The sequence below is a fragment of the Penicillium oxalicum genome, chromosome VIII (assembly GCF_001723175.1).
Source record: "Penicillium oxalicum strain HP7-1 chromosome VIII, whole genome shotgun sequence".
Taxonomy (NCBI): Eukaryota; Fungi; Ascomycota; class Eurotiomycetes; order Eurotiales; family Aspergillaceae; genus Penicillium; species Penicillium oxalicum.
In genome coordinates, this window is record NC_064657.1 from 860,718 (window position 1) to 888,279 (window position 27,562).

The 27,562-nt window shown below is 51.1% G+C and overlaps 8 protein-coding genes across 8 annotated transcripts; 6 read left to right on the forward strand and 2 right to left on the reverse strand.

Moving 5' to 3' along the window:
- Positions 1–1,371: 1,371 nt before the first annotated feature.
- On the forward strand, positions 1,372–3,269 carry POX_h09607 (uncharacterized protein; the record flags this gene model as incomplete). Its single annotated transcript, XM_050118357.1, has 2 exons — positions 1,372–2,114; positions 2,216–3,269. 2 exons carry the CDS (start codon positions 1,372–1,374, stop codon positions 3,267–3,269), a joined length of 1,797 nt encoding a protein of 598 aa, XP_049965144.1.
- Positions 3,270–3,780: 511 nt separating this feature from the next.
- POX_h09608 (uncharacterized protein) lies at positions 3,781–3,945 on the forward strand (the record flags this gene model as incomplete). The annotated part of the gene is made up of 1 exon (XM_050118358.1): positions 3,781–3,945. The coding sequence occupies one exon, from the start codon at positions 3,781–3,783 to the stop codon at positions 3,943–3,945; it is 165 nt and encodes a 54-aa protein (XP_049965145.1).
- Positions 3,946–4,697: 752 nt separating this feature from the next.
- POX_h09609 (uncharacterized protein) lies at positions 4,698–8,597 on the forward strand (the record flags this gene model as incomplete). Its single annotated transcript, XM_050118359.1, has 4 exons — positions 4,698–4,758; positions 4,885–5,015; positions 5,175–7,069; positions 7,175–8,597. 4 exons carry the CDS (start codon positions 4,698–4,700, stop codon positions 8,595–8,597), a joined length of 3,510 nt encoding a protein of 1,169 aa, XP_049965146.1.
- Positions 8,598–13,721: 5,124 nt separating this feature from the next.
- On the reverse strand, positions 13,722–13,820 carry POX_h09610 (uncharacterized protein; the record flags this gene model as incomplete). Its single annotated transcript, XM_050118360.1, has 1 exon — positions 13,722–13,820. One exon carries the CDS (start codon positions 13,818–13,820, stop codon positions 13,722–13,724), a length of 99 nt encoding a protein of 32 aa, XP_049965147.1.
- A 2,999-nt stretch (positions 13,821–16,819) lies between these two features.
- POX_h09611 (uncharacterized protein) lies at positions 16,820–16,987 on the forward strand (the record flags this gene model as incomplete). The annotated part of the gene is made up of 1 exon (XM_050118361.1): positions 16,820–16,987. One exon carries the CDS (start codon positions 16,820–16,822, stop codon positions 16,985–16,987), a length of 168 nt encoding a protein of 55 aa, XP_049965148.1.
- Positions 16,988–18,117: 1,130 nt separating this feature from the next.
- On the forward strand, positions 18,118–18,417 carry POX_h09612 (uncharacterized protein; the record flags this gene model as incomplete). Its single annotated transcript, XM_050118362.1, has 2 exons — positions 18,118–18,252; positions 18,355–18,417. The coding sequence occupies 2 exons, from the start codon at positions 18,118–18,120 to the stop codon at positions 18,415–18,417; spliced, it is 198 nt and encodes a 65-aa protein (XP_049965149.1).
- Positions 18,418–21,884: 3,467 nt separating this feature from the next.
- Positions 21,885–24,184, forward strand: POX_h09613 (uncharacterized protein; the record flags this gene model as incomplete). Its single annotated transcript, XM_050118363.1, has 4 exons — positions 21,885–21,987; positions 22,087–22,758; positions 22,870–23,471; positions 23,579–24,184. The coding sequence occupies 4 exons, from the start codon at positions 21,885–21,887 to the stop codon at positions 24,182–24,184; spliced, it is 1,983 nt and encodes a 660-aa protein (XP_049965150.1).
- A 3,135-nt stretch (positions 24,185–27,319) lies between these two features.
- On the reverse strand, positions 27,320–27,436 carry POX_h09614 (uncharacterized protein; the record flags this gene model as incomplete). Its single annotated transcript, XM_050118364.1, has 1 exon — positions 27,320–27,436. One exon carries the CDS (start codon positions 27,434–27,436, stop codon positions 27,320–27,322), a length of 117 nt encoding a protein of 38 aa, XP_049965151.1.
- Positions 27,437–27,562: the final 126 nt, after the last annotated feature.

Here is a 27,562-nt window from a genome sequence, read left to right on the forward strand (position 1 = left end):
ACTATTGAACCAGTAAGAACAATGTCCGCAATTCACATCCTGCACATTACCACATGCACAACATCCTGTCTGGTAGAGGGCCATGTACGGCATGTCGGTGAACTGGTGACCAGACTCGATCTGGGTTCGGCAGGGTCTGGAAAAACTTGGTCTCTCCCAAGCCACCGCGTCGGAAGGAGTTGACCAACTCCGCCGCGACCCAAGAAAACGTGACGAGTGCCAATCACATGCCCGAGTCGTGGGGCACCACTGGACATCACCTGCGACCATGTGTGTTATGCTCTACCAAGAAAAAAAAAGGACAACGGTCAACTCAGTATTGACGACCCCAGTGTGGCTGGGCTGACCATTAAAATGCAAGCTGGTCAACACGAGTTAGTGCTCACTACTCATTGGAGGAGGGATTGATTCCCCGCAGACCCTGTCTCATGTCATGCAGACCATTCCATCCTTGAAGGTATACTTTAGGCTGCGGGTATACACGACCGACCACAAAGTATAGATAATTGGACAGGGGTGATGATTACCGCAAAGCCATATTCCCTTGACACGGATATGCCAATCACAGCAGTCAGATGCAGACTACTAATAATGTATCTGGCAGACAGGAATCGATCGTCAAACGGGGTGTGTTCCCCGGCACGTCATCACGCATCCATAATTGCCTATCGGGGGCATCTCCTTTGTCATTTGGAGCGGAAACACCCTCCACCAGAGACGCGAGATAGAAGGAGAGTCCACTGCAAACGACGATCTCTCCCGGATTGGACCCACGGCCAGTCGGCTCAAGGGCGTGGCCGAGCTATGTATATGAACATTGTGATTGTCCTCGCGAGTTGAACGATCTCCCGGTGAAATGCTGTTGCCTGGTCCTCCGTCACTTGTGGACCGCGGTAAGGCTGAAAAAGCTTGGCCGCTCGTCCCAGCCCTGCGAGAAGAAGAACAGAAAGAAAGAAGGGAGGAAAAAAAAACCAGTCGAAATACATAAGCCGACCGAGCCGCCGGCGCGCAGCTGCCATGGAACCATCAAAACGAGTCATTTAACCCCCCCCCTCGACAGACCTGCCCAGGCAGCGTGGTACCCATCGCGGTCTGAACCTAGGTTGATCTCACAGGGCGAACCAGTGTAGAAATTGTTGGTTCCTTCCGAACGGGCGCAACGTGCTTCCTTTTCTAATAAAGCCCCGCCGCAGCTCAAACTCTCGTGCCCTTTCATCTTTGATTCGAGACTCTATTCCCTGCGCCCGTGTGAGCTCTTTCTTCCCCCTCGCGCTCCTCGGTCAGAGCTATCCGCCCCTCGACGACTGATCGCAGTCGCTCGATCCTCGCGACCTTTGCACCCCCACCAGGGTCTCACCTCCTGACGTCAGCATGTGTGCGATGAAGGTCGACCATTATGGTCCCAAGTTGGTCTCCAAGGCTGACAAGATCACCAACCACATCAGCTTGACAGACAGCTCCAAGCCCGCCGGTGGATATGATTCGACTCCCATCCCTCATGCGCCGCCGGGGTATACTGTCAAGTTCACCTTCCATCGCGCGGTGGATCTGCCTTTTGCAGATATCAACAATTTATCATCTGATCCCTTCGTCTCCGCGCGCCTCGAGGTGGACTTGCCCCGTCGCCATAAGCAGGATCCGGACATGACCTTTCGAACACCGACAGTTCACAAGAACAAGAACCCGGTCTGGAATGCCGAATGGATCGTCGCCAATGTGCCCGCCTCGGGATTCAAACTCAAGGCATTTGTCTTGGACGAAGACCCCGCGGATCACGATGACAAGCTCGGTCTGGCGACCATCGAAACGCATTCGCTCTCCGAGTCGTGGTCGCCGCTTCGAGAGCAGGCGGTCAAGGTGAAGCATCGCTTTGCCAGCAAGCGCGTCTACGCTCTCACCAACATTCAAAAACTCACAGGCCATCATAGGGACTCATTGCTCTACGTGAGCGTGGAATGTCTGGGGAGGACGCCGGGCGAGGAAGGCGGCCAAATCTATACGGTGGGGCCGAACATGTGGTTCAAGCACTTTTCGCCCCTGATCGGTCGGTTGGCCGGCGTCAAGGATCAGGTGCAAAAGCAGGATGCGAATGGCAAAGACATCAGTCGATACAAGTGAGTGGATCATCCTCGCCAAGCCCCACCTGCAGAGGGGAGGTTCGGACCACTAGTGACGGTCATCGATGCTGACTGGTGATTTGTTCGCCGCTTCGCAGTTTCCAGGCGATTGAGATGCAGTTGGCGGGGCCCGTCCCCTCCCAAATGTATCATCGCTATGTGGAATTCAAGCCGTTCGTCGCGGGCATGTTCCAGGCCCAGAGCCTGCGCGGCCGCATCCTGCACAAGGCGCTCCATCACCAGCACCAACGCATCTACAACTACGACCGCACCACCCAGTCGGGGGTGTTCCCCAAACCGTGTCGAGAGTTGGCCCAGAAATTCTTGGAGTTTGTCCAGTATGGCCAGGGGGGACGTATCTTCACCTACGTGCTCATGTTAGACGGCAAGTTCCGCTTCACCGAGACGGGCAAGGAATTCGGGATTGATCTCCTGAGCAAGCATACGATGCACAGCGACGTGACCAGCTACATCGCCTTCTCCGGCGAATTCTTCGTGCGCGCGCGTCGACCCCACCGACACACACACCGACACCGTTCGCAATCCTCCACCACCTCACGGCCCCCGACGGCCGCACAGGCGAACGACTTTCCCGTGGAGGAAGACGCCGGCAGGAGCGCACGCGGAAAAGATTCCCAAGAGTCCCAGGAAGTGTCCACTGAACCCTCCGACTACGATCTCTACATCGACAACGACAGTGGCACCTATCGTCCCAATGCCGAACTCCTGCCTCTCTTAAAGGACTTTATGGCCTCGAATCTCCCCGGCCTCCACATCACCACTCTGGACTGCAACAGCGAGGCCGAAAAGATGAAAAAACTCAAGGAAGAGCAGCAGGATGCCAAGAGCAAAGAAGGACGGATGATCACGTACTTGCAGCAAAGCAGCAGCTCCTCCTCCCTCTCGTCCATCTCCAGCTCCGAGGAAGAGGCCCTGAACGAGCGAAGTGGCACCGGGAAGCCGCGTGGTGGATTTTCGCGACGCGTGCATGAGATGCGCGATGTCAAGGGCCAGATGATGCGGTGGGTGGAACATGACGGCCATCCTGATCGCCCCCCCAATCGCCATCTTGCTGGACGGGATCGCGCTGCTTCTCTGGGGGATGCTGTCTCGTCGGGTCCGGCCTCGTCAGCGGTGAATACGGCGGCGTAAAGGAGATCACCCGGATCAAGGCCACCCTGCGCGGCTCTTTCTCCCTCCCTTGGTGAACTGCTGCTGTTTTGCTTTGGTTGACTGTTTTTGCTTTCCGCTGGATCTGGTGCGGTTAATCTGCCTGTTTCAAGCGTCCCATGCGTTTCTCTTGCATGTTTCCATAACCTTGTCGGTCGCCCCGCCCCGTTTCATCCTCCTCCTCGTCCTTTCTGTCCCCTTTGATTTCCCCATCATTATCATCATGATCCTTTTTTTTAATTTATTTTTCCCCCTTTGGATCGGTGAACACGCCTGACGATGTTTATGACCTGGTTGACGATGCGATGTCTTGCTCATGAAAGATAGAGGCGGCGCTATTTTGTTTATTTTCATTTTTTATTCTGGGGGTTTTTGTGCGCGTGTATCACCCACACCTTCACGAGGCTCCCATGTGATTGATGCTTTAATGATACTATTTTTAGCTTCTCCGTCCTGGTGCCTGTGAAGCTGCGTACTGTGTAAATCAAGCAACATGGCGATTGGATCATCTCCTCTTCCTCATGACTCTCGAATCTCTTTTCTTCCCGACGTTGGAACGTCCAGCCCTTTAAGCGCCGCGGAAGAGTATCGGATCGAGAGTCCGTTTCAGCCGCTTACGAAGCTTCACCATCACCACATCAGGCTTCAGATCATCTGATCTGCCCTTTCCAATTACATAAGTTGTCCTGATTCAATGACCCACGCCTACGCCTCTCTTCAGGAATGCTTGCGCCTTCTCTCGAGGCATGTCCATCTACTGTAGGCAGCTATCTCATCACGTCGTGGTTCGTTGACCGGTCCTGTCGCGTGGTCAGATGTTTCATCCGATCACCAACTGGTGAGCGGCCGTCATGATCGACAGCCCCCGCCTCGCAAATCCGAAACCGCCCAAAGATTCACCAGAAAAAGAGGCCCCCTGCGTCCCCCGGCGCAAATCGAACTCGATCCAAACCCACTTCTCATCCACCTCCTGCCCCTCTCTCCTTCTCTGTCCTTCCCCGATCTTTATCACCGTCTAAGCTTTCTTCTTCCCCCCCTTTTTCTCTTTGGGGGCCCATTTTCAAAACAACCTCCTCCTGATCCGATCCACCTGACCTGTGCTCCGTGCCCACATCTTCTGCGCTCCGCCCCCTCCTCTCCCCTCCTCACCTTCTCGCCTGATCGGTCTGCTGGTCTCCGCCATTCGAACCCACCAGTCACTCGAGGCCACTGTTCTCCTACACGACTCGACAGTACTGCCCATATCTGAATGACGGATCTCTCTTGCGCGCCCACGCATCTCTTGTCACGAAGACGGAGACATCTCCTGGGCCGCCCGCTCTGCCGATGGCCGCCTAATCGTCTCGGTGTTTATCCCGCCTTCGTTTCACGCCGTGTCTTGAATCGGCGGTGTCGCGCCCGCAGTTCGCCATGGGCAATGTCGCAAGCCGTCTGGATGATGGGAGCTTGTTCTTCAAGGATCAAAATCGACGTGTGTCCTGCCCCTCTCACCCACCTTGCGTCGTCGCGGACTGCTGCTCTCAGTCACCTGTTTCGATGCGTGTCCTTCCCGCGCCCGATCGAGAGAACTAACGGGGTCGTTATGTGCTTGAAACAGTAACCATTGCGGCCGTGACGATCAGCAACTCCCGCCGTCGATTGTTGACGCTGTCCCCGAATGCGTTTCCGGCGACCAGATTCCATGCGAAGCGAGAGCCGGGTGATGATACCCCGATTGAATATATCCAGGTAGGAGACATTGGTGGGGGCGATTTTGAGCGAGGAAGGGGGGCCAACCCCTGCCCTCTCCCAAAACAAAACGGCATGCTATTGCTGTAAATGGGCATGAAAGGGCCAACATGTCGAAAACAACAAGCTAACATCGTGGGACGGTGATGAAAACTGTAGGATCCGGATGCTCCTCCAACCGCACCGTTTCCATCGTTCTTGCTACGACTCTTGAATGACGACGAGCTGATCTTCCACTTCACATTCGTTCTTCGTCAAACTCCAACCGGGAATGTCGCTGGCTCGACGGTGAATGGCGTCTCGACATCGCTGCCGGAGGTGCTGGATACAGTCCTCACGGGACTCACGTTCGCTCATGCTTCCAACTCAAAGGAGCTGGATAATCTCATTACCCGCGAGTTCCACGCAAACCCAAACCTCCAGAATAACTCCAATGTCCAACTCATCGGTAACTATTCGACCGAGGGCAGCCCCTCGGTCTCGTTCGAATGGTCCTGGCGGTGGAAGCCACCCAAGGTGACCGAGGATCGGGGAGGTGGATGGCGCAATAGCTGCAGTTTCTTGGACTATGATCAAAAGACCAACCGCCTCAACACCCTGGCGCATTTTGAGTTTTGGGTGCACAGCAGCCTCAACCGACCGTTGCCGAGTCCGCTTTTGTTGTCGCCATCCCTGGAGCTGCCGATCATTCCTGCGCGAAATCGCATCGCATCCAGCCATTCGGCCATCTCACACATAAGCGACAGCGATGCCTTGTCGGCATCCAATTTCCCAGTGACCAGTCCGTCCGAATCGCTAGAAGGGCCTCAACTGCCTCCGGTTCCCACGGCGCCGCCCCCTCCACCCCCCGTCAAAGTTGACCTGGTGCACTCTCGTCCGGGGGAGGACATGAGTGCGGTTGAAGATGGCCCGCTCTTCCGGGCCACCATGAAATCCCTGGAGCAAAAGACCGGCAGCATGCGCTCGAAAATCAAAAAGGTGCTCAAAAAGGCTGAGGCCGCGCAGGCAGCCCAAGTGGCCTGCAACGAGGCCATGGAAGCTTTCCTGAGCTCCTTGAGCGATGCGTCCACGTCCAACGCTAATGCGATCCAGCCCGCGTTGGATCACTACTTTGAGAAGATTGCACGACAGATTCAGAATTACGAGCAGACGAATACCTTGCAATTACAGAAGCTCGTGATCGAACCTCTCATCAAGCTCTATCATAATGACATCAAACAAGCCGAATCGAAAAAGAAGGACTTTGACGAAGAGTCTCGAGACTACTACGCCTACGTTAGCCGCTACCTCGGTCAACGGCAAGATTCTCTCAAGGAGAAGAAGCGGGCCGAGAGCGACTCCAAATACCAGGCGAAGCGGCGCAACTTTGAACTGAAGCGGTTCGATTACTCGTCTTTCATGCAAGACCTGCACGGAGGTCGCAAGGAGCAGGAGGTCCTTTCTCATTTGACCAAGTATGCAGAGTTCCAAGCCCAGGCCTTCCTGGCGGCGGCTCAAAAAGTCGAAGAAATGGCACCGCAATTGAATGCCCTCGTGCACGAAGTCAGCCAGGCCGACAAGGAGTTTCAGTTTCAACGGTCCGAGCGAGAAGAAAAGCGAAGAGCTCTGGAAAAAAACAGCAACCCGTATATGGAACCAGATGTGGTCAGTGGTGCCCCTATGAATCTGGCGACCACGTCGGGAACCGCGTCTACAACCGTCGCCTCCGCCACACTGAACAATGGCAGCTCGAGTGGAGAAGTGGAACTGGGACGAGCGGACAGCACAGGTTCGCAACTTCGGGGTGTTGTTAGCAACAGCTCGTCGGTTTCGTCGCAAGCCAATGCTGGCTCCGTCAGCTCAGCCACGGGAGTCTCGGCGCCTCTGGCGGCAAGCACCGCCATGACGGCACCTGCTCAGAACCGCTTCAAGGGGATTCGAGATTTGGAGGAACGTGAGAGTCTTGGATCTGATCGTTCCGCCGGCCAGCAACGGAAGGAAGGGCTTCTGTGGGCGCTTTCGCGTCCCGGCTCGCATATGGATCCCAAGGGCATCAATAAACAGGCGTGGCACAAGTAAGTTGAACAATCCGTTTTTCCCCCTTCGAAAACAAAACGCTCTTTTTGTCATGCCCTTTTCCCCTTTGGCTCATTTGACTAATCTGTTATTCCCCTTTTCAGGTTCTGGATTGTTTTAGACCAGGGCAAGCTCTCAGAATACAGTAATTGGAAACAAAAGCTAGATTTGCACATGGATCCGATTGATTTGCGGATGGCTTCTGTTCGCGAAGCCCGAAACGCAGAGCGGCGTTTTTGTTTCGAGGTGATCACGCCGCAATTCAAACGCATATATCAAGCCACTTCGGAGGAAGATATGGCGAACTGGATCCGCTCTATTAATAATGCACTGCAAAGTGCTGTGGAGGGACGAGGGATGCCACCACCGCCTGTGCCGTCCAAGAGTGAGAGCCCATCGAGTCGGGACATTGGCTCGGTTCTGACTGGCAAAAGCTCATCCGTCTCGGGCCACCATTCTTACTCGAATAGCTCCAGCTCCGGGGTGTCTGGCGTCAGTCGTCGCACCACAGTCGGGGCTCGACCGAGCTATGTGAGGAATGACAGCAGCTCGTACGAGGACAATCCAGCACGATTGCTGCAGGTTGTCCGCGACGCGGACGAAGGAAACAACTGGTGCGCCGATTGTGGCTCTTTGTCCAAGGTTGAGTGGGTGTCCATCAATCTTGGGATCATCCTGTGCATCGAGTGTAGCGGGATTCACCGATCACTGGGCACGCACATTTCCAAAATTCGCTCGCTCACGCTGGATGTGCATTCCTTCTCCAACGACATTGTGGAGATTCTGCTCCAGATTGGCAACCGTGTCAGTAATATGATCTGGGAGGCCACCCTGGATCACTCGGTGAAGCCGATCGCCAGCTCGACTCGCGAGCAGCGACTCAGATTCATCACGGCGAAATATGTGGACCGGACGTTCGTGGAGCATCTCCCGTCTCCACGGTCCAGCTTTGCCACACCGGATGAGTCTCTCTTGGCATCCATCAAAAAGAACGATATCCAAGGAGTCCTGTACGGAATCGCTCTTCGCGCAAACGTCAACGTGGCAGACCGGTCCCGCAATACCCACGCCGTCTTCCTGGCCCTAGCGGCCGCCGACCCAGCCTCTCCGGGCTCCACTCCGACCTCCATCTCAGCACGTTCCAGCGCCAAGGCGATCCCTTTCCCCGTCGCCGAGCTGCTGGTCCAAAACGGCGCCGAGATCCCGCCTGCGCCCCCGTCCATCCCACTCTCTCCGGCCGCCCAGCTGTATATCAGCCAGCGCACGGCCCGGACTCCGGCCTTTATTGGCTCCGTCCCGGGCAAATCGGTCGTCAGCGATACGCTTGGAACCCTCCCTACCATTCATTCCTCGTCTCTATCGGGTCGAGATGGGCCTGGACCTGTCTCTGCGGGTTCCGCGTCATATAGTTCGGCGAGCTCTTTGGATACGAATACCAGCCACAAGGATAAAGACAAATTATCCAAGCGGGGAAGTGCTGGGGCACGATTTGCGGGCAAGGTAGCTTCTTTGGGGATCGATCGATAGTGGAAATTGACCATTGATTCCGGCTCATTGTCATGTTCCACCATCACTACCTCTTGTCTGTTGTCATTACGGTATCAACATCACCGTGAGCCGTCGACGCCGCTCTCTTGCATCCCCGTGTACTTTCACGTCCATAACCCCCTTTTTCTACTCCTCTTCCTACTCCTCCTTGTCCTCCTCCCCTTCTTCTACATGTGATCATGTCCATCTATATGTCCCTCCCATTCCCCTTCTTACGTACATTTTACATTCTGCTAATGATCAGCCTTTTATACCAATCAACGACCCGGGGAATTCGTTCTCTCCTTCTTGTGCTCTCAGTTCCCCTTGTCCTATTTTCCCCTGTACCTCAGTGAGAAGAAAGTGTTTATTATTGTCTACATGCTCGATTCAAGATGATGTATCTTGACGTTGATATGGATATGAGTCGTACGTCACCCTGTGTTGATTATTGCTCGATGATGAATATACCGGTGTGAATGATCGTCGCCGCTTGCACTTCAACTTTTATGAGACTTGCGCTTTTTATTGTGGGGGCCATCTTTTATGAAACATAGGTCCTTTTTTTTTCTTTTTACCAATGACATACCCGATATGTAAATGCGAAGAGAAGAAATCCCACTTGAGTATGTTTTAACCTGAGCTGATGAATCATTGATATCACTATCACTATCACTTGACTACCACGTATCAACCTCCAGCCATTGCTGGTGTGTAAAATGCTGAGATGGATACTGTATGGAGTCGCATTACACACTTCATGTCTTGGTATCTCCTGTCGGATTTCAAGCTTTGTCCCGCAACTCTTGCCAATCTTTGTGTTGACACCTATGCTATGGATTCTTTGCTCTTCCCTGTCTTGGTCTGTTATTTTCCCTTTTATAATTATTCATACTACGTAGGTACCGGAGGATAGTAGCACTGAATTGAAGGGCTTTTTATACCAGATGCTAGGTACTCCTGTAGGTAGGTAAATTGGACTAGGACGTTAATTTCTCGATGATACTAGGGCTATTTTCTTTGTCTCCTTCCTTTTCTCCCTCTTAATTATTTCCTCTCTGAGTAGGATAACAAAGACTACGCTAGGTTTACTCATAAGCCCCCCTTCTCCCTCGCCTACACAACAGTGAAACCACAAAGAACCAAACCCTGACAACATTATTTATTACTAGCAATTAAGGAAGGGGTCTTCTCAAGGAATGTCCATATCTAATATTTGATTTGAGAATCTGCACGCTTCCAACTCTTATTCATGCCTTACAAGATGTGAATTTTCAAGATATGCATTTGCTTCTTTTGCTCGTGCTTTTCCCTCCTCGAGTGTCAAGTCTTGTTCCCAAGATGATTCAATTTTGTACCGTACCCCTTGGCGTCTCAAGCTTACAAACAAGCACACATCACTCTCACAAGTTCGATTTTATGAGCTGATAGACTACTGTCAAGAGGTACACACTGAGCGAGGTATACACTGAATGAGGAAAAACAAACAGAAAACAAGAAAACAAGAAACCGCAGGCCGGCATCATCTTCCCGCTATACATCCGTCAAATCGTATCGAGTCTCGTTTAAAAATTGGGGACTACTTCTCTTCGAAAATGACATTGATCAATTATATATGAGTTCAATAATATTTCCCTGAGGATGCTCTCATGATGACATTTCCACGCATCAATAGATCAAAAGTAATACGTAAAATGTCAGATATCCATGAGAAATCTCCTTATATCAGGTAGGCCCATTGTGGGATGATAAGTATCGATCAAGCCTGCCTTGCCGGGCTCAAATATAAAATTATTTTGTTTCCATATTCATGGTTCCATAGTAATTCGCAAACTTTTCTTTGGACGAGGTGTGTCTGGATGGTTTACTTGAGTTTTCCAGTTATGCGTTTTATCGTCCCTATTGAATTTCTATTTCTCTCAAGGGCACGCTCGGCCATTCATCGAGACTGAGGTCTGAAACTGAGATCAGAAAAAGGGAAGGCGTGAATTTATATCCTCTTGTGATAGGGCTTGAAAGTACCAAGTCTGCGATTTTTTTATAGTCGGAAACGAATTGTCTCTAACTTCTCTTTTTATTTCTATCCGTGTGCTTTAATTCCCATTGTCCATGTCATATAATTCTCAGATTGTCTCTTCATTCTTGGGTGAAGCTCACACATAGTCGAGGAATCGATGGGTTTAGCAATCAATCCTAGGAGTGAATCATTCTGTGTTGGCACTCTCTTCTAGGGAGACTGTATCAAATGTCGAGAAAACTTTCTTGATCTTTGATTTCGCCTCCCATGATAGAAGCCGTCTTGATATATGTGTGTTTCATTCATGTAGATGGGAAATAGAACCCATTGGAGAATAATAAAAGATGTACATTGCTACATCAATGAGCTGAATCTCTCTCTCAATGAAATTTACCCCAGAATACCTACCCAGTGTCATGCCACATTGCAACTGCTCCTCATCATCAATCCCACAAATACCAAGGTAACACCCCAGAGATCTAGCAGTAAAAAGGGTACTTGCGCAATTATCTAGAGAAAAATATCTTCCAGGAGAACTCGGCTCTTTCACATGCCCAAGCACAAATTAGAGTATCTTATCCAATTTCTGCTGTCTGTCGGGAGAGCGCAATCTATGATGATTGATAATAAGATGATTTCCTACTTCAATTGCAATTCGTGCACACCCCTCCCCCCCCTAATATCCATATTCATTGCCTATCCACTCTAAACATGTATCTACGGACTAAGCAAGTCCCGTGTTGTACTAGGTGGGCCCAGCATCCATATCAGACCTAATTAGAACTCCGCATCTCTAGTAGTAACTTGTATTTCCGCGTAGCTTCACTCAAAGAGATAACTCACTCAGTTGACCTACTATCATTTCCTACCTACGATCTAAATATCTGGTATATGTACAGGGCAGGCCGAGAAAAGAAAATGTATCTGTATTCTTGAGAGGAAAATTACAATCTACCTCTTACCTATAAAGTCAGCGTAGTTCTGCTCTGCGGTTTTCTTTCCGTCTTCTCAATTTTGTTTTTACTTTGATACATCATGTATGTAGATATAAAAAGAAGCATGTATCGACTTGCTACTTAGATAAGGGTGGTGATTTTTGGAATATGATGCCGTATTATCCTTGTCATCTCATCCATGGGTGGACCTACTGGAAGGGCATTGTATCCCTGACATACTTATCCTTCGTGTATGTCTGTATTCAAGTAAGTGCTTCCTAGAGACCTGGTTTCTGTACCAATAATCGTCCAGATGGAAAAGTCATCCATCGGATATCCACATGGATAGTCGTATTTCTTGACTTCGGGCAGGGCTGTTGGCTGGACATTACTTGGACCAAGTGATTTCTTTTGTGTACAGTACAGAGAGTATGAAGATTCGCATGGAAAGGGCTGATGATGGTTTTGTTTGTTGTTTGTTTGTTTTTGTTTTTGCTTGAATCCTATTCAAAGCGTGGCTCTGTCGTATGAGCTGTCACTCCATCAAATCTAGACTACTCTGCTTGAGTGATATAAAAGATAGGACGCTTTCTTGGCCAGAGGATAAAGATTGTTGATCAATCGGAAGACAATGAAACTAAACACAGGTCTACTGACTCGGGCTTGATCAATCGTCCGTACGGCCAGCTCGCGATCTGAAGCCATCGAACTGAGCTCTCATTGTGATCGGATTTCCTCCCCTAGGCCCTGCACGTCAAGTTTCATTTTTCAACATCATCGTCCGTGTGGCGGCTGTCTGAATCCGTATCACAATCAATCGAGAATCGCCGCAGTATTCTTTACCGATAGGCTGCCGGCGTCATGCCGCAATTTTCAGTACAAGGACTAACATGTCCGATTCAGATCACGCTGGCATCAAGCCTATTGTCACGTGACTCTTGAAATTCTTCGATATCGAAGGATCAAGGTTTTTCGTCACATCCAGATGCCATGCGGACATTGCTGTCCCACCCCTCAAGGCCATACCGGTAAGAATCGGGCTGCTCCGGACACCTTGATCCTTCGTTGCCTAACAGTGGCAAAAACTTTTTCTTTCTCCGAGGAGATGCTCCTCCACAGTGGGTACGTACGAAATGCACAGCGGCCCAGGGGGCAGGGGGAAAGCGTTGTGTACAGTCTGCAGCGACATTCTCTCGGCCGTACACATGTGCGGGCCACTTGGCGTGGCCCCGTTGCGGAGTCTATCAAACTCAGGAAGGAGCTTGTCGATCTCTGGTATAACCTCATCAAATGAGAAGATTGCATTCGACAGCGAGGCAAATATTGGGTTGGCATGTGGCGACGTGATAAGAGCAGCTGCTTCGGTAACAGCTCACTCGAATATACCAGGCCCAATCGCGTGTTGGGGTTGCTGAATAAATTTTTGACACACACAAAAAAAAAGTAAAAAAAAAAAACAACAAAGAGAAGGCCAAATCAACTCCGAGAACGCCGCGGTCATTTGTATCAAATTGACCGGGAAAGCATCGGTCTTATTGTCAATGTGTTTTCCATTTGGAAGGCTTGGCAGCCTCATTCAGAAGGATGGCCCACTAGGCAAAGGGCGGAAGCACTCTTGAACGAATGCCGCAACAGTTTTTGGTTTCCCCATAGAGCAATGGAGCAGCGTTGAGGCGTGGAGACCGCGGTTTCACTCTTGTGAGTCACAATGGCTTCAAATCGGAAGATCGACCATTCGCTTTCGTTATATCTCAACTGATCTGCTGCCGATCAAGCCACAGCAACCCCTCAACATAGGCTTTCGTAGGGGCTCTTGTTCTGTCTGTTGATTTTGTTTGGAACGACACGGCGGGGCTGTGCAACATGTGAAAGGCAAAAAGTCATAGCTGACACTTTGCATCAATTGGCACGAGGCATGTGAGAATATTGACCGACGCAGCGCAGGAGTGATCCAATGGAGCCATTTTGGAAAACAATTAGGAAAAAAAAGGTCCCCCTTCCCTTGCGGTGGCGGAGAATGAGGAAATGATCTGTCCCATTCAGCGATCAGGACCAGAGAGCGTGAGGTGGAGTTGATGATGAATCTTTCTCATGTACCTTCCTGTCTAGTGAGACGTGGCGCAGGTGGATAGGGTCAATTTTCCGCCTTCAACGACAGACAGCGAAGGAGAGTTAGGGTCCGGCATGACTCCCTGTTGCCCCACAAGCCACAGTGACGGTACCTTTCTTTTGCTTCTTCTCCGGCCGTCTCTCCCCAAGGAAGAATCTCATTGCCTGTCAACGAGGTGGCCAATAGCGGGATTATTGACCATACCAGGACGGACATCAGAGGTCCGAATCGGCGATGACAGGCATAAATTTGATGATCGACCGGGTGCGGCGGCTGTTCCAACTTTTGTCCACGGCCCCGATTCGTAGCTGTGCCGTCTTTCGTGTGCCATCAGCGGCGTTGATCATGCCTTGGTTAATGATAGAGGCTGTTTTCCTTGACAGCCAGCGAGTGTGGTTGCATGATGCTCCTCCACGTCGGTGGGGGAGCCATGATTGGCTGAATGCGTTCAGGAACGCAATACACCGGGTCACGGTCGGTGACATCATGACATGCCAGGTCATGAATTCTTCTTGGCCTCAGGCATGACAGGTGCGTTCACGCTCTCAGGCCGTCAGGCGGCGAAGTTTCCGGGTGGCACCGAGAGTTGTTGGCCGTGCCTGAACGTGCAGCGGTCCGAGTGAGATGGGTATTTCTGAGGACACCTGCAGACATTCCTTTGGGCGGCGTAAACTTGGGCGGGTACAAGTTTTGGAGTAACAACGGCAGAGATGCATTACTGTGGCAGTTCCGGCCGGCGTGCCAAGCCACTCATCATGTCAGCTTCGAGCACCCGATTAGTCAATTTCTTCGCGCCTGAGGCCTGATCGACAGGGCGCGCACGCAGTTGTGGCTCGTTGGTCATGTGGCTGGGCATGCCCAACGTTGGATGTGAACATTGACATTGCCCTGAAGGACGCAACGCTCTGAAGAACACCGGAGCCTGGCTTTCACAATTTGTCCTGTTGCAGAGTCCTCTTTTTGGGTTGGTTATCGAAACAGATTGGGTGTGTTCCCGTGGCCGATGCGAGACTCCGCAAATCCGTCACTCTGCTCTTCCGGGGACTTGCTGTCGAATTGGTTTCTACATCTCTCCTCCCATACCGCCAGAGTTGATGGGATATCTTATCTGCATCGTTCCATCTGTAGATCAGGCATGATTTGACGAGCCCTTGAAGTTGGCGGAAGGATTCGTCGGGTGGCCGTTGAACGTTATTCGACCCCTACTCCTGCCCCAGCTCGAGATATCATTCGCACTCTGCATGGCGAACCATCAGGCAGCAAATTGGTGAATTCTAGACGACCAAGGTTCACGAGTGGATGGCTCCGTCCCGTCTCGATGGCGAAAAGCGAAGCTATGTGACGATCGCCGACGAGGATGTCTATTCATAGGAGAGATAGTAGAGAATAGGCCAGGTTCAGTGCACCTAGGTGCGGGGGTTTGCTGGATTCCGATTCTGAGAGATCATGCCGGACTCTCCATCAGAAAAAAAAAGAGCAATTCTGCGTTGAAATTCAGAATATTCTCAGTCCGGAGCCGAGTTGTGGGACAGCTAGGTCAGGTAGGGTCAGGGCACGTCAGCGGTGGCTTGGAGCTGCAAAATGGACATACAGTAGCAGGATGGTGAGTGACCAGCACTTCGTCGGCAAAGAAGAAGATGGAAGGAGAAGGAAAAATCGAGCATTATTTCGGGTCTTGGGATTCACAGCAACGCGCATGACATGTAATCTTGAGAGGACTATCTGATCTGCAGGCGACCTTCCTCATCCATGGAGATTACAAACTGGCACGACGGCGGCCGAGGAGGGGGGTGCCGGGCGTTGTGTGAGAGTTTTCGTCAACTACAGGATGTGCTCCTGCATCGATTGCGGAGGTTGGGCACATGATTGATACCAAGACGAAGGTGATACATGCTTAAAAAGAGTCAATTGGAGGTACTGATCCATAGCCAATACCTCGGTTCACACCGGTCGAGAAGGCGAATGAGCCAGGAGATGCATGGAGGAATGCGCATTTACAATCGAGATGATGACTAGGGGATTAGAAACACCGATAATTCTGCCTTGAATTCACATGCATCGAGTGAACCCCCAGGAAACTGTTCGCATCGTAGGTTCGATGGCCATGTCGGTTACGTAGTGCTATCAGAATCGATCATGGCGAGGCTCGATGAGGCGAGAGGCGTCTCCAGGCGCCAGGGTAGGACACTTGGGACCTCGACGGGATGACTGGTGATTCTCATTGGTTGGCTTCACAGGCCGACGGGCGGGTCGTCGGTCCATTTGGGAAAATCCAAAATCGAAAAATAGGGCAGACGTGATTCGTCCTTGACATTTGGGTCTTGTCGATTGCACAGTACAGTCGCACCGAAAGGCCCCAGCGATTCGGGAACGTCAAGGTGTGCCTTCGTCAGAGACAATCCATCTTGGTGCCATATACCCACTTTCGTGCACATATGTCTTTAGCCGACCGTTGGATATCCTGTAAATTATTGAACGGCAGTCGTACTCCTGCCCCAACCGTGTCATCATTGATCCTTTTGACGCGGACCCACAACCTGACGGCGGATCCGACCTGGTGACTATGTAATGGGAGGGCCGGATTCATTATCCCTCTGCCACCACAGGGCGGCCTTGTTGGAGGGACAGTGATGCATGAGAATGGACATGAACTTCTGCCTCAGGTTTCAATCCCAGTCCGACCGTACCTTTTGCCCATCGCATAAGTTCGCTGCCAGCAGTGGCGCCGTCACGTCGCTTAGTCATCGTGGTCACCGTGCCGTCCCTCGTGTCGTCCGCAATCCCCCCATTCCACCATTTCACCATTCCACGAACCTTGACCCTCAGGGCATCCGTACATATGGCTTGCATCATTTGCAAGCCACTTTCGTGACTTCTATTCCGCAAGATTTTTTACGCGTCTGTCAATCAATGGATACCTCACTAGAGTCTTGACAAATACACTTCGTCATTATGACATTCCACCCGGAACGTCAGTGCTTTCTCAAAGCGAACACGATCATGTTCTGCAACTTGACAGCGGTTCCCTACCGTAGCCGACAGTGCGGCATGGATCAGCCTTGATGCACCGAGTCGCTTACAGTAGTAGAATCACTGTGGAAAACCACAAGCACAAGGCGAGACTATCTCCCGGGAAAACCGTCCTGGAGAATGGGTGGAAATGATCTACTCCACGGCGGAAAAAGACAAAAATCACTCAGCAAGTAGCACAATTGTTCACAGACCAGCTGCGCGGTTCCATGATCCAACTTCTCTTCATTACCCCCTTTCCGGCGCCACCAAAACTGGAGGGTGGACCCGCTGCCGGCGGATACGTGATCGAGTCTAGTGGGAGTGTAGCAGGTCCGCTTCGACCCCATTCGCAAGTGAATTTTAATTTTACGCACATCAATCTGTTCATTTTGCTTTTTCCCTCTTCTCCTCGCTTTCTTTATTCTTCCATTGAGACAGAAACACATGTCCCTCGGTCCTCTCGGCTGATCCTGTCAAGGGTGTAATCACCAAACTGCCGAGCGTGGTGCCCCCCGGTTTTTCGCGACCGATTGCCATTAGGGCTTTTTCGTCTTCGGATTTTTGGGGCTATTGTTCGGGTCCCCCGTTCACTGGTGCTTGCACACTCACCTTTGCCGTGATTGGAGACCAAAGCACCTCCACGCGTTTCTGGCCCTCTCTATGGGTTCTCGAGTAAGCCACTACATTTAGAATAGGAAAATGAAACGCGACCACGGGCGCTTGGCGAAAGGCGCCATCAACGCCATCTTTCCTCAGCCTTTGACCTGAGAAAGGAAAGATCACACCGACTCTCTGGTAGCCACGCCACCACGAGGCTTCTCGTATTCAAGTAGAGGACAATTCCAATGACTAGAGCTGCCATCAAAATCACGCGGTAAGACAGTTGACAACTTGGTAGTGTTTACTTTAAATTCGTGGTCTCTTGCCGCGTCAAGTATATTTTCCTCTCTCGGCCTAGAGTCCCACTTTTAAAGGCTTTGACCTCCGCTTATGCATCGTATGGTGTATGATCAGACAACCCCCTGACAGTGGCAACCCTCGAGGGCAGTGCTACGGATTGGCTGCCCTAATCTAGAACGTCGGCCTCTCTCTTTTGTGACCCTTGCCGTCCATCGGGTTCACTGCTGGCATAAGTGTGATCTTTGCCATCCAAGTCTCACACTACACACGTCTCCCTTGGTGCACCCTCTACAAAACTTTGAGGGATCATGGACAGCAAGGGAACCAAGCGCATTCGCCTTTCGGAGTTATACTCAGTTCTAGCTAATAGCTGTTACTATACAAAAAATCCTCAAAAGCATCAGCGGAAGTTTTCTTTTTCTTTTTCTTTTTTTTTAAAAAAAAACTTATAAAAAACTTGTATAAATATACATCTCTCTCTCTCTCTTTCTTAGGACAAATAATTGCGTTTTTTGCAAGCATGAACTGCTTGACGGGTCTCCAACAATGTCGCCTCCAATTTCCTTTGTGCAAAAACCTCCAAACTCGGCCCATCACCAGGATACCACACCGGAAGATCCGTGGGCCGCTCAAGCCACGATCCACTTTACAGCACGGCCTCTTCTCTTCACTGTCCCGCTGGTACGGAGGATTTCACAGTATTAGTGTCCCCCAAAAAAAAGTCAATATGAGTGGAATCAGTTGAAAGGTGGAAGGTGAAACTGAAGTATTGGAGTACTTTAGAAAAAGGACAAGGTCTCTGGTATGCGTAAGATAATCATCATCCACCAGAGCTCCCCCTTGTGAGTGACGGGGATTCAGTAGATGTGATCATCACGTAGAAAATCAATTGCCTGAGAAGCAGCAAAAGAGAAAAAAAAGGACAATAGACAAATTCAGAAACGCCTACAGCGCAGCTATACCCAAATTCAAGAGGATCGACAGATGAAGTGGCGCATAGGGGCTAAAAAAGGACCGGAGGGAGAAACACAAAAACTAAAAAAGAAAAAAAGGAAATTGGGAAATCCGAAAAGAAACTCGTCGTCCCAAGTGGACGAAGATCTTATTAAGAAGCGAGGATTGTGGAGACGAAGGTACTTCGGTACAGATCTTTGGGCTCCTTTCGTACCTGGTGACAACGGGGGGGGGGGGGGTTTTTTGCCTCGGAGCTTCTTTGCCTTCCTATGCTTCTTTTTTGCTCCCTGGAGGGAGAGAAAGAAAAATAAGAAGAGATCCACTTAACGTTCTCTCGCATGCATCTACACACGCACACAGCTATACTGATTCCTCATTACCCAATGCCCATCGCTCCCCGGCCAATTCATCCACACGTCCACCTCGCCTAGGTCCCCGTCAAAGGGCACCGCATTCCTCAAACGGCAGCTTCGACCCACCTCAAGTGGTCTTTGAAGAGTCCCCGTTCCTGACCAGCGCCAGCATCCCGTTTCGTGTGGGCTCCTTATTCGCCTCTTCGCTTGCATAACTAACTTCAAGGTCTTGCACGACCTCGGCCTATGAAACCGCGCGATTTTCCTTTTCACGGCCCCAAGTCAATTGCATTGATTCAATCGGTTCACTGCGGCTCTGGCCCGTTGTCCATTTTGACGCATTCCATCCGGCCCGTCCACCTGACTGAGCTGACTCGTGGTTCCGTATAATCCCATTTTATCCGTGTCAAGCTTGGGCTTTACCTTACGGACGGTTCATTATACCGATCCCCGCTGTCAGTCACCGGCTACGTGATTGGAAGCGGTCCGTCCAGCTCCCAGTTTGAAACCCTCTCGAGTGGGCTTAGTAGTTCTTGAAATTCCTGTCTCGGTACCCTTTGGGCCCGTTCCAAAATCGCAAGCTCCTCCAGCTTCGCCGGTGGCTCGACCTGATTAGGGCTGAAGACTTCTCCTGGCCCCTCTGCTTCGAGCTGGATGGGCCTTTTCCACTTCCCATCTAGTTGACCTTTTTTGAAGTATTTTTCTTTTCTTTGCCATTGCATCTCATTCGCCTGACCTAAATAGTTAAGCTTTTCTTTTTCTTTTCTTGTTTTGGTTTCTTATATTTTCTTTTCTTTTTGTCGGCGTGTTTTTTCCAGTATCCTCATCTGTCACCACTCGCCTCTTCGTCCTCGCCCATTCCCCATTATCCTGCAGCCTGGTCTGTTTGTGCTTTTTCTTCCCACTCGCCCTCTCGGCAGTCCCCGTTCAAGCTCTCCACAGTCGCCATCTGCAAAGGGCACGTCGCAGCTGAGCCTATCTGTGCATTCTCTCTACCTCTCTCTCTCGGTCCCCGCCGCAGCTCAAGTCCTGTACCCACGGCCCCTTTGGCTCCATTTGGCCAAGCAAACTCGCGTCTCCGTTCAATTTTCTCTCGTCTCCTGACCGAATCACCACCCTCGACTCGTCGGGCTCCAAACCGGTACGTACCTCTCTGTCCACCCCTGTCCCCATCGGTCCCCATCTGTACCTACTCCACGATCCACATCACCGTCCTCTTCCTTGCCCCTGTCCGGTGCTCTCGTGCTTCTTGATCGTTGAGCCACACCCGCTCCCTCGGGTTTGTCTCCTCCAGCGGGCCTGGCTCGTCCTTCCCACTAGCCTGGCCTTCGACCAGCCTATCAATGGTCTTATCTGGCCCTTTATTTTCCCCTGGGGAGCTCCATTCTGGGCAGTGCTTCCAGCCTTCCATCGGATTCCCCGTTTCATATTTAACGACTCCAAACAGTCTAGCGCTGCCTCTCTCGCCCCCCGCGCGGATCTTTTCCACCCCCGTGACACACTGTGTTGGACGGGGAATCTATATTTCTCGTCAGGTTCGGGCCTTGCCGATTCTGACACGATCCTCCTAGGGTGCGCTAAATTCTTTTCGTCCCCGAGCGGACTCGGTTCGTTTGATTCTTGTCGCGGCCATCCCATTTGTCTCAGCGTGAGCCAGGTAAGCTATCATGTTCTTCCAGTGGAAAGTGCATTCTAAACGCCCTCCCTCTTTGCCCTATCCTGTCAACACATGTGCATGGCAGAAATTTGTGTGGTGTCTTCCTGGGACCATGTGTCTATAGACCACCGCTAGCCCTTTCCTCCTCCCCCCGTCCGTCTTTGTGTGCGGACGACCAGTGCCCTACAAGGGCTAAGCGTTGGCCTCGACTCACAGTGGGCCAGCGCTCTTGGCGAAGTCGCTTCCCTTACATTAGGCGCGTGGGAGGTACTTCCCACCCAACGCCAGAGACAGCCATTGATCGTTACCCAGTCCTTTGCCCACTATTCCTCTCTGCTCAGATGTGATGCTTGACCAGGCATCGGATCTCAACGTCGGTATCTTCACCGAGGCGATATTTGCTTTTGCATGTTGTTTTTCCACTGATCATGCCTCCTCCATGCCTGAGGTTGCCCTGAATTCCCGTGTTCCATGGGGCTCCCTCTCTGGATCACGCAGCTGGACAATGTGATGGGATTTCTCTCACATGACGAGGAGGGCAAAACGTTGTTCCCCTGTGGACGTGAGCTCTGCCGTCGGGCACCTCGACGAGACTGTCCATTCACATGTATCCCGAACAGGATTTTTTGAATTCCTTCACACAGTCCCCGTCTGGTCTGTCGGCTTCTCTGTCGTTCAGATTACATGTTACACAACCTGAATCCGCACCTTCGCTCTGGCTTTGATGATTCCTCCCCCTCGGTGTGGTCGACACTTGCTGGCATCTCTTTATGGTCTCATGGGCTGAATGTGGGCACCCACCTGCAAACCCTATGACCTGCTGCCCTCTGCACCCCTTGACCCAGGATTTTCCTGCATGGAACCCGTTGTCATCAATCTTAACATGTTTTTGTGTGGACACATCTTTGGCCCAACTCACCTTACACTTGACTTCTCATGCCAATGTCGGCTGTCTTTCATCAGACTCTCCTCGGGTCGTCTTGAAAGATGCATGTCAGGATTGATGCTCTTCGTCATTCTCACTCTGTTTTGTATTCCTCGGGCACATGGCTGACCGACATATTGGCATCTGATCAGGTCTCTGCATTGCTGGGCTAGCGTGCTGGCGAGAAATTTGTGATCTGGGGATAAGAGTCATTGCCTGGGGGTCCTCCGCTTTCGTGGACGGTCTAAACAGGCCCGAAGCAGCTTATAGCCCTTTCGGGCTCGGCGTGAGAGGTAAGTCCTGCGAAGAGCACACTTGAAACTTGATTCTCCATGGTTCGTTTTGAGCTCACATGGTGGCTAGAAAATCCCTTTTGCGTCCCATATATACCTCGGCCGCACAAACGTCCACCAGATTAGTCCTCATGTGCAATGTATCTCCGGAAAAGACCAACACGGTCCAGAGATCAGGCGAGGAGTTGCCCCTGGGCTCGACGCCCAATGCGCAGCGAACGAATGCGATGCCTGGTGAGTAACTTCCATTCAGCGCAAGTCTCACAAGCTCTTGCTATGGTGACGAAGCGATATCGAGAGGAGCCTCTTATTGACGCATTGTGTTCATCTTAGATGCATCAAGCGGAAAATGGATGCCGCGATCGGGATACTCAAACCACTCATCCGCTTCGGCATCGGCTTTTCCAAATCCCAATCAGGCACATTACGGACCGTCTGCCCTGAACATGAACCATATGGCCTACGCCCTCCCGACTCATCAATCGCCGACCTCGCCCTTTGAAGTTCAACAGCTCCCGCCCCAATATCTGCCGACGCACCCTCAGGTACTCCCATACCCGATGCAATCCATGGGTCATTATGCTGGCTCGAATGCTGGAGGCAACATGCCTTATGCAATGCCCTACGCGTCGGGCTATATGCCTTATCCGATGTCGCAACCAGGGCCTGCTCAACACACCACGGGCCATTACCCGCAGTACGTCCCGAATCCAACAATGCAGATGGTGCCGGGACAAGTCCCTCCGTACGGCGCAGGATATTATCTTCCTGGATATGTCCCACTCTCCCGGCATGGGTCACAGTCTGAACCGGTTCAACTGCGTAATATTCCAGGCAACCAGTCCCAACAGGGGAGCTTTTCGCAGCCAGTATCTGGCGCGGCGTCTGGAACCTCTCGGACGAACACTGACAAGCGAGGCACGGGGGGAGATTACGACGTGTCCAAGACCATTGTGGACGGCTCCAATCCCAAAAGACTTGCTCAGTCGGCATCTACCGCCGTTGGTACGTTATAACTTTCTCAAATGTGGCCAGTCACAGAAAACCCCCGTTATTGCAGAAGAAGATCCGCCCATGGAAAACATTCGCACTAACGGTTTCCCTTATCTTCCGTAGATTCGCAGAATCCCAGTCAGCCCTTGATCCCTCCACCCGGTACTCCTCGCGGACCCCCTCGAAAGCCAAAACAATCTGGCCACGCACTCTGGGTAGGCAATTTGCCACCGGGCACCAGCGTGGTCGACCTCAAGGATCACTTCTCCCAAGACGCAGTTGACAGTATCGAAAGTGTGTTTCTGATCTCGAAGAGCAATTGCGCGTTTGTGAATTACAAATCCGCTGCCGCATGCTCCGCCGCTCTTGCTCGCTTCCATGATTCTCGATTTCAAGGGGTGCGCCTGGTGTGTCGACTCAGGAAAGGATTCACTGCACCAGGGTCGGGGCTGAGCATCGGTGCTGCAGGTGCAGGTGCAGGGCTAAACACAGGTGTCTCCCGGGCTCACCCCGAGGATGTCCCCCGTTCTTCTACCAGTCTAGAGATTGCGCCCTTGCGCGAGCCTTCAACGGCTGGACCACAGATGGCTACGGCGCCTGCTCGAATCTTGGATCGATACTTTATCGTCAAGAGTTTGACAGTGGAGGATCTGGAGTTGAGTCGTTACAGCGGAATTTGGGCAACGCAGACGCATAACGAAGTCAACCTGAATCATGCGTTTGAAGTGAGTGATATTGACTCTTTGATTTTTTTTTCGATCCTTTTCTTCATTCTTTGTCTTGGCCCACTTGCTGAAAGGATAAATTACTGATCCTTCCTTTTCCTCCTCAGAACACGGACAATGTCTATCTGATTTTCTCGGCCAACAAATCCGGTGAATACTTTGGTTATGCGCGGATGCAATCCTCCATCAATGATGACGAAGAGCTCGCCCTGGAAATGCCGCCTCGTCCCGACCCCCATCCTGGTATGACCGATGAGTTGGAAGTCACCCTCACTGCCGCCACCGACAATGCGCCGAAAGGACGGATCATTGACGACTCGGCTCGTGGGACCATTTTCTGGGAAGTGGAATCTTCCGAGGACGAATATTATGCCGGCCAAGATGTTGAGACCGGAATCGAGGGTGCGGGAGCTGGCCTCAGCCCTCCACCTGCATCCTCTCTTCCTCCATCTGGCCCAGCTCCCACCAGCACCACCGCCGCCACTGCAACTACTATCACCGTGGGGCCGATGACTGGAGATGAAGAAGAAACGCAGACTTTCGGCAAGCCGTTCCGCATACAATGGTTGTCGACTGAGCGGGTTCCATTCCACCGCACGCGTGGGTTACGGAACCCTTGGAATGCAAATCGTGAGGTCAAAATTGCGCGCGATGGTACGGAGATCGAAACGACCATTGGCCGCAAACTGATTTCTCTGTTCCATTCCTCTTGAGGATTCTCTCACCCCTCTTTGTCTTGAGGGTGGCATGCGCATTCAAAAATCTGCCTTTGAAGTGACAGAAAGAAGAAGACCATATGGCTGAAAGTGATGAGCGATATGTTCCTCCTCTTTCACTTTCCTCCCTCTATTTCCTCCCCGCCCCTCCGCGGCCAAGGCTGAAGAAGTCCTTGAAAGGTCGTCGGCATACTTCATGCTATCCTGAGCCGACGATTAATGGGGCATGTAAGAAGCCAGGTTGATGTGCTTATAAAGGCGGCCGAATCTTGCAGGTCCAGGGTTTGCCACGGCGATACGGCTCACAGCCGCGCCCACAAAGTCTGAATATACTCGAAGAAGCGGCCCATATCCTTAGTTTGCACTCATGAGATGAAGAGATCTGGCATGATTTGGTCAGTTCTGTGATACATGGGAGATTGATTGTCCTGCCCGTGCCTTCATTTTCAACAACCTGGCCCCTAGATTTCAGGCCTGGCAGACGCGGAGACGAGGAGGGGCTGGCAAGGAAGGAAGTGTCCTTTGAACAGATGCGGGAATGCATCAAGACAAGTGGGCGTGGAACAAGTACAATGACCCTTTGGATGACTCCCCTTTTACGATCACGTTTGTCATACCAAGACGACGGGAAGAGAGAGAGAGGAAGAGAGAGTCTGCTGCTGCTGGCGAGGCGGGAAGGGTCTTGTAATTTCTCTCTCACACACACATCAAAATTTAATGGGAAACGAGCAATACACGATGTATGTTTTTTTTAATGTCTTTTCGAGCTTTTGAGCATTTGATTCGTCTTTTTCCCCCTCCTCACTATGTCCATTCTATACACAAGCACTTGGCCATACTGTTTCATTTCATTTTCTTTTGGTCGTTTTTCTAGTCTCGTCATTTGGATCTGAATGTTTCCCCCCCCCCCCCTTGTCCTCCTCTGTTCTCGGGATGATCTGAGGGAGATGTGTGATGACCAGGTAATGTTGTTTTTGATGATATTGGCGGGATCTTTTAATGTCTACCTCTTGGGCCCTTGCCCTCTGACCTGATTTGATGTGACTTTGAGTCGAGGCAAGAATTTTCTCCATTGATCCAGTCGTGAGATCACTCTGCCCCTTGACTCTCATTGCAATGACCATGACACACGAGAATGACCATTCCAAATTCTCCCTCCCCCTCTCTTCCCATCTGATCAGCGCTGATTTACGCTCCATGCCTGTTTCCCTCTAGTGTGGAGGCAGTCTGTCTGTGGACTATCCTTCCCCCCCCCTCTGCCCGTCCTGGTCGACCTTTTCGCAGGAGTATGCAGTTGTGATAGTGTATCTCGTCGCGTAGATAGACTGTGGACCGACCGGTGCACCCCATGAACACGCCAGTTGACTGTTCTCAAACGACCTCTGTATATGGATTTCGAAGAGATTCGATGCCACTAAGCATTACGACAACGTGAACCCTTTGGAAGCAGAGAGCAATCCAAGTAAACACGGTCGAGCAAAGGTCAAGGTGCAGAACCTGTCCCTAGTCAACCCACCGGGTTGATTGAGATTTGAAATAAAACCCCCTCCAAAAAAACAAGAAAAGCAAGAAAGAAAAAAGAAACAGACATCTAGTACCTACTATCTACCGACTCCGATCAAGTTCCGTCCTTGAACCTTGAAACTCAAAGTCCTTGATTTCATCACCTTTACTGCTTACTACCTACAAGTAGATCGTATATACCGTTAGTTTGAGTGTGTGTGTGTCACTTGCCCGATCCGGAATTAATTCTAGGTGTTGGGCGCTTCGAGCCTCCCGCGGTTACTACTCTGGTGGGTCAAGAGGGGCTTTCTTTTGCTTTTTCTTTATTTTTCTTTTTTTTAAAAAGAAGAAGAGATGAAAGTGCGGGGATAGAGGAAAGACAGAGAGAGAAAGGATGCCCCCAAAAAAACAAGGTTGGTGGTGCGGAGGAGAGGAGTGGGCCGTAGGATCTGTCAATCACGTTGGACAAGTGGTGGAGAACTACTACTATAGTAAGCGTGGTACTATTGTCCTCCTTTATTTCCTACATCGCTCAATAGACCAACTGTCTTGGGTTATCTCCGGGGTTGGATTTTTATCGTCGGACTATTTGTAGAGTCCTGGAAGGAGATGCGTTCGAGGAATTTCCAGCTTGTTGTTGGAAGTGGAGGAATGTTATGCTTGAGATGAGGATGAGTGATTGTATAGAGGGAGGGGGTTGCACTGTGTATGTAGTAAAGTACTCCGGGTGGGAATTCGTAGTGACCACCAGTACTTGACTCCGGTATGTACTCTCTCATGAGACGGGAAGTACTCGTCCTGCGAGTCTTCATTCCGTTTTCTCGAGGAGACATTAGTGATCCTCTTCTAAGTCAACAGTATAAACCACGTACTACTAGTTTCTCCTCTTCTCTGCCTTGGACTTGTCACACAAACTTCCAACGGTCCTCTCTTCCTGGCACGACCCCATGATTTCAAGACTTTCCGCGCTTCCCGATGGTCGGTAGGTAATCCACCATTCACCATTTCCACAGAAGAAGGATACACTGTGGATGGGGCGATCCTGGATTCCACAGGGAATCAGACTCTTCTCCAAGCGTTGACGATTCCATTCCTTCGTCCTTATTTTCTTCTTCCTCCTCCTCCTCCCCTGGATCATCCTTCCTATCCAGAGCGTAAATCAACCAACAAGTACATCCATCTACTCTCACGTTCTCCCCAGACACTCGCACGGATGACGGATCCCCGGATTTTCAAAGTTTGAATCCTGTCAAACTCTCCCGTTGGGACCGTGGAAGAGGAGGAGGTCGCACGCGCAGCCGATTGGTGATGAGGTCCGAGTCTTTGCCGTCATGCTTACAGTCACAGGACAATAGCTTTCTTTGGTGGGGAGAAGATAAGACAAAGATACTCGAGTAGATCATGAATGGTTATTTTCTTTTTCAACTCTTTTTTTTTCAAGTAGTACAGTGCGGTGTTGTCGTCATTAGAGGGGTTGATCCTGTGTAGTGTTACTTTTTGTTGTTTTTACAATGCTGACAGCGACCGAATCGATGTCTGTCTAGCGCGTGAGTGATCAGGTGAAGAGCTTGCGAATTGAATGAACCCCAACTCACTTCTGAGTGGAATACCAGGTAGATCAGGTCGAGTTTACAGGTGTTGAGCCCGTACTGGCTTCCAAGTAATAGTAGGAGGGGGAGAATATGCTCCGAGTACCGATGCGACCATCTTGGCAGTGGAGGAACTGGAGAGGAAGAGACGGATCATCGTGTCCTGGACAGATCCCCCTCTTCTCTATCCCTTTCCCCCGCATTCCGCATCCGGCGCGACTTGGTTTCTGATTTTGATCTCCGCCCCGTTGCGATCTTCCCTTTCTCCCTCTCTCCCTCTCTC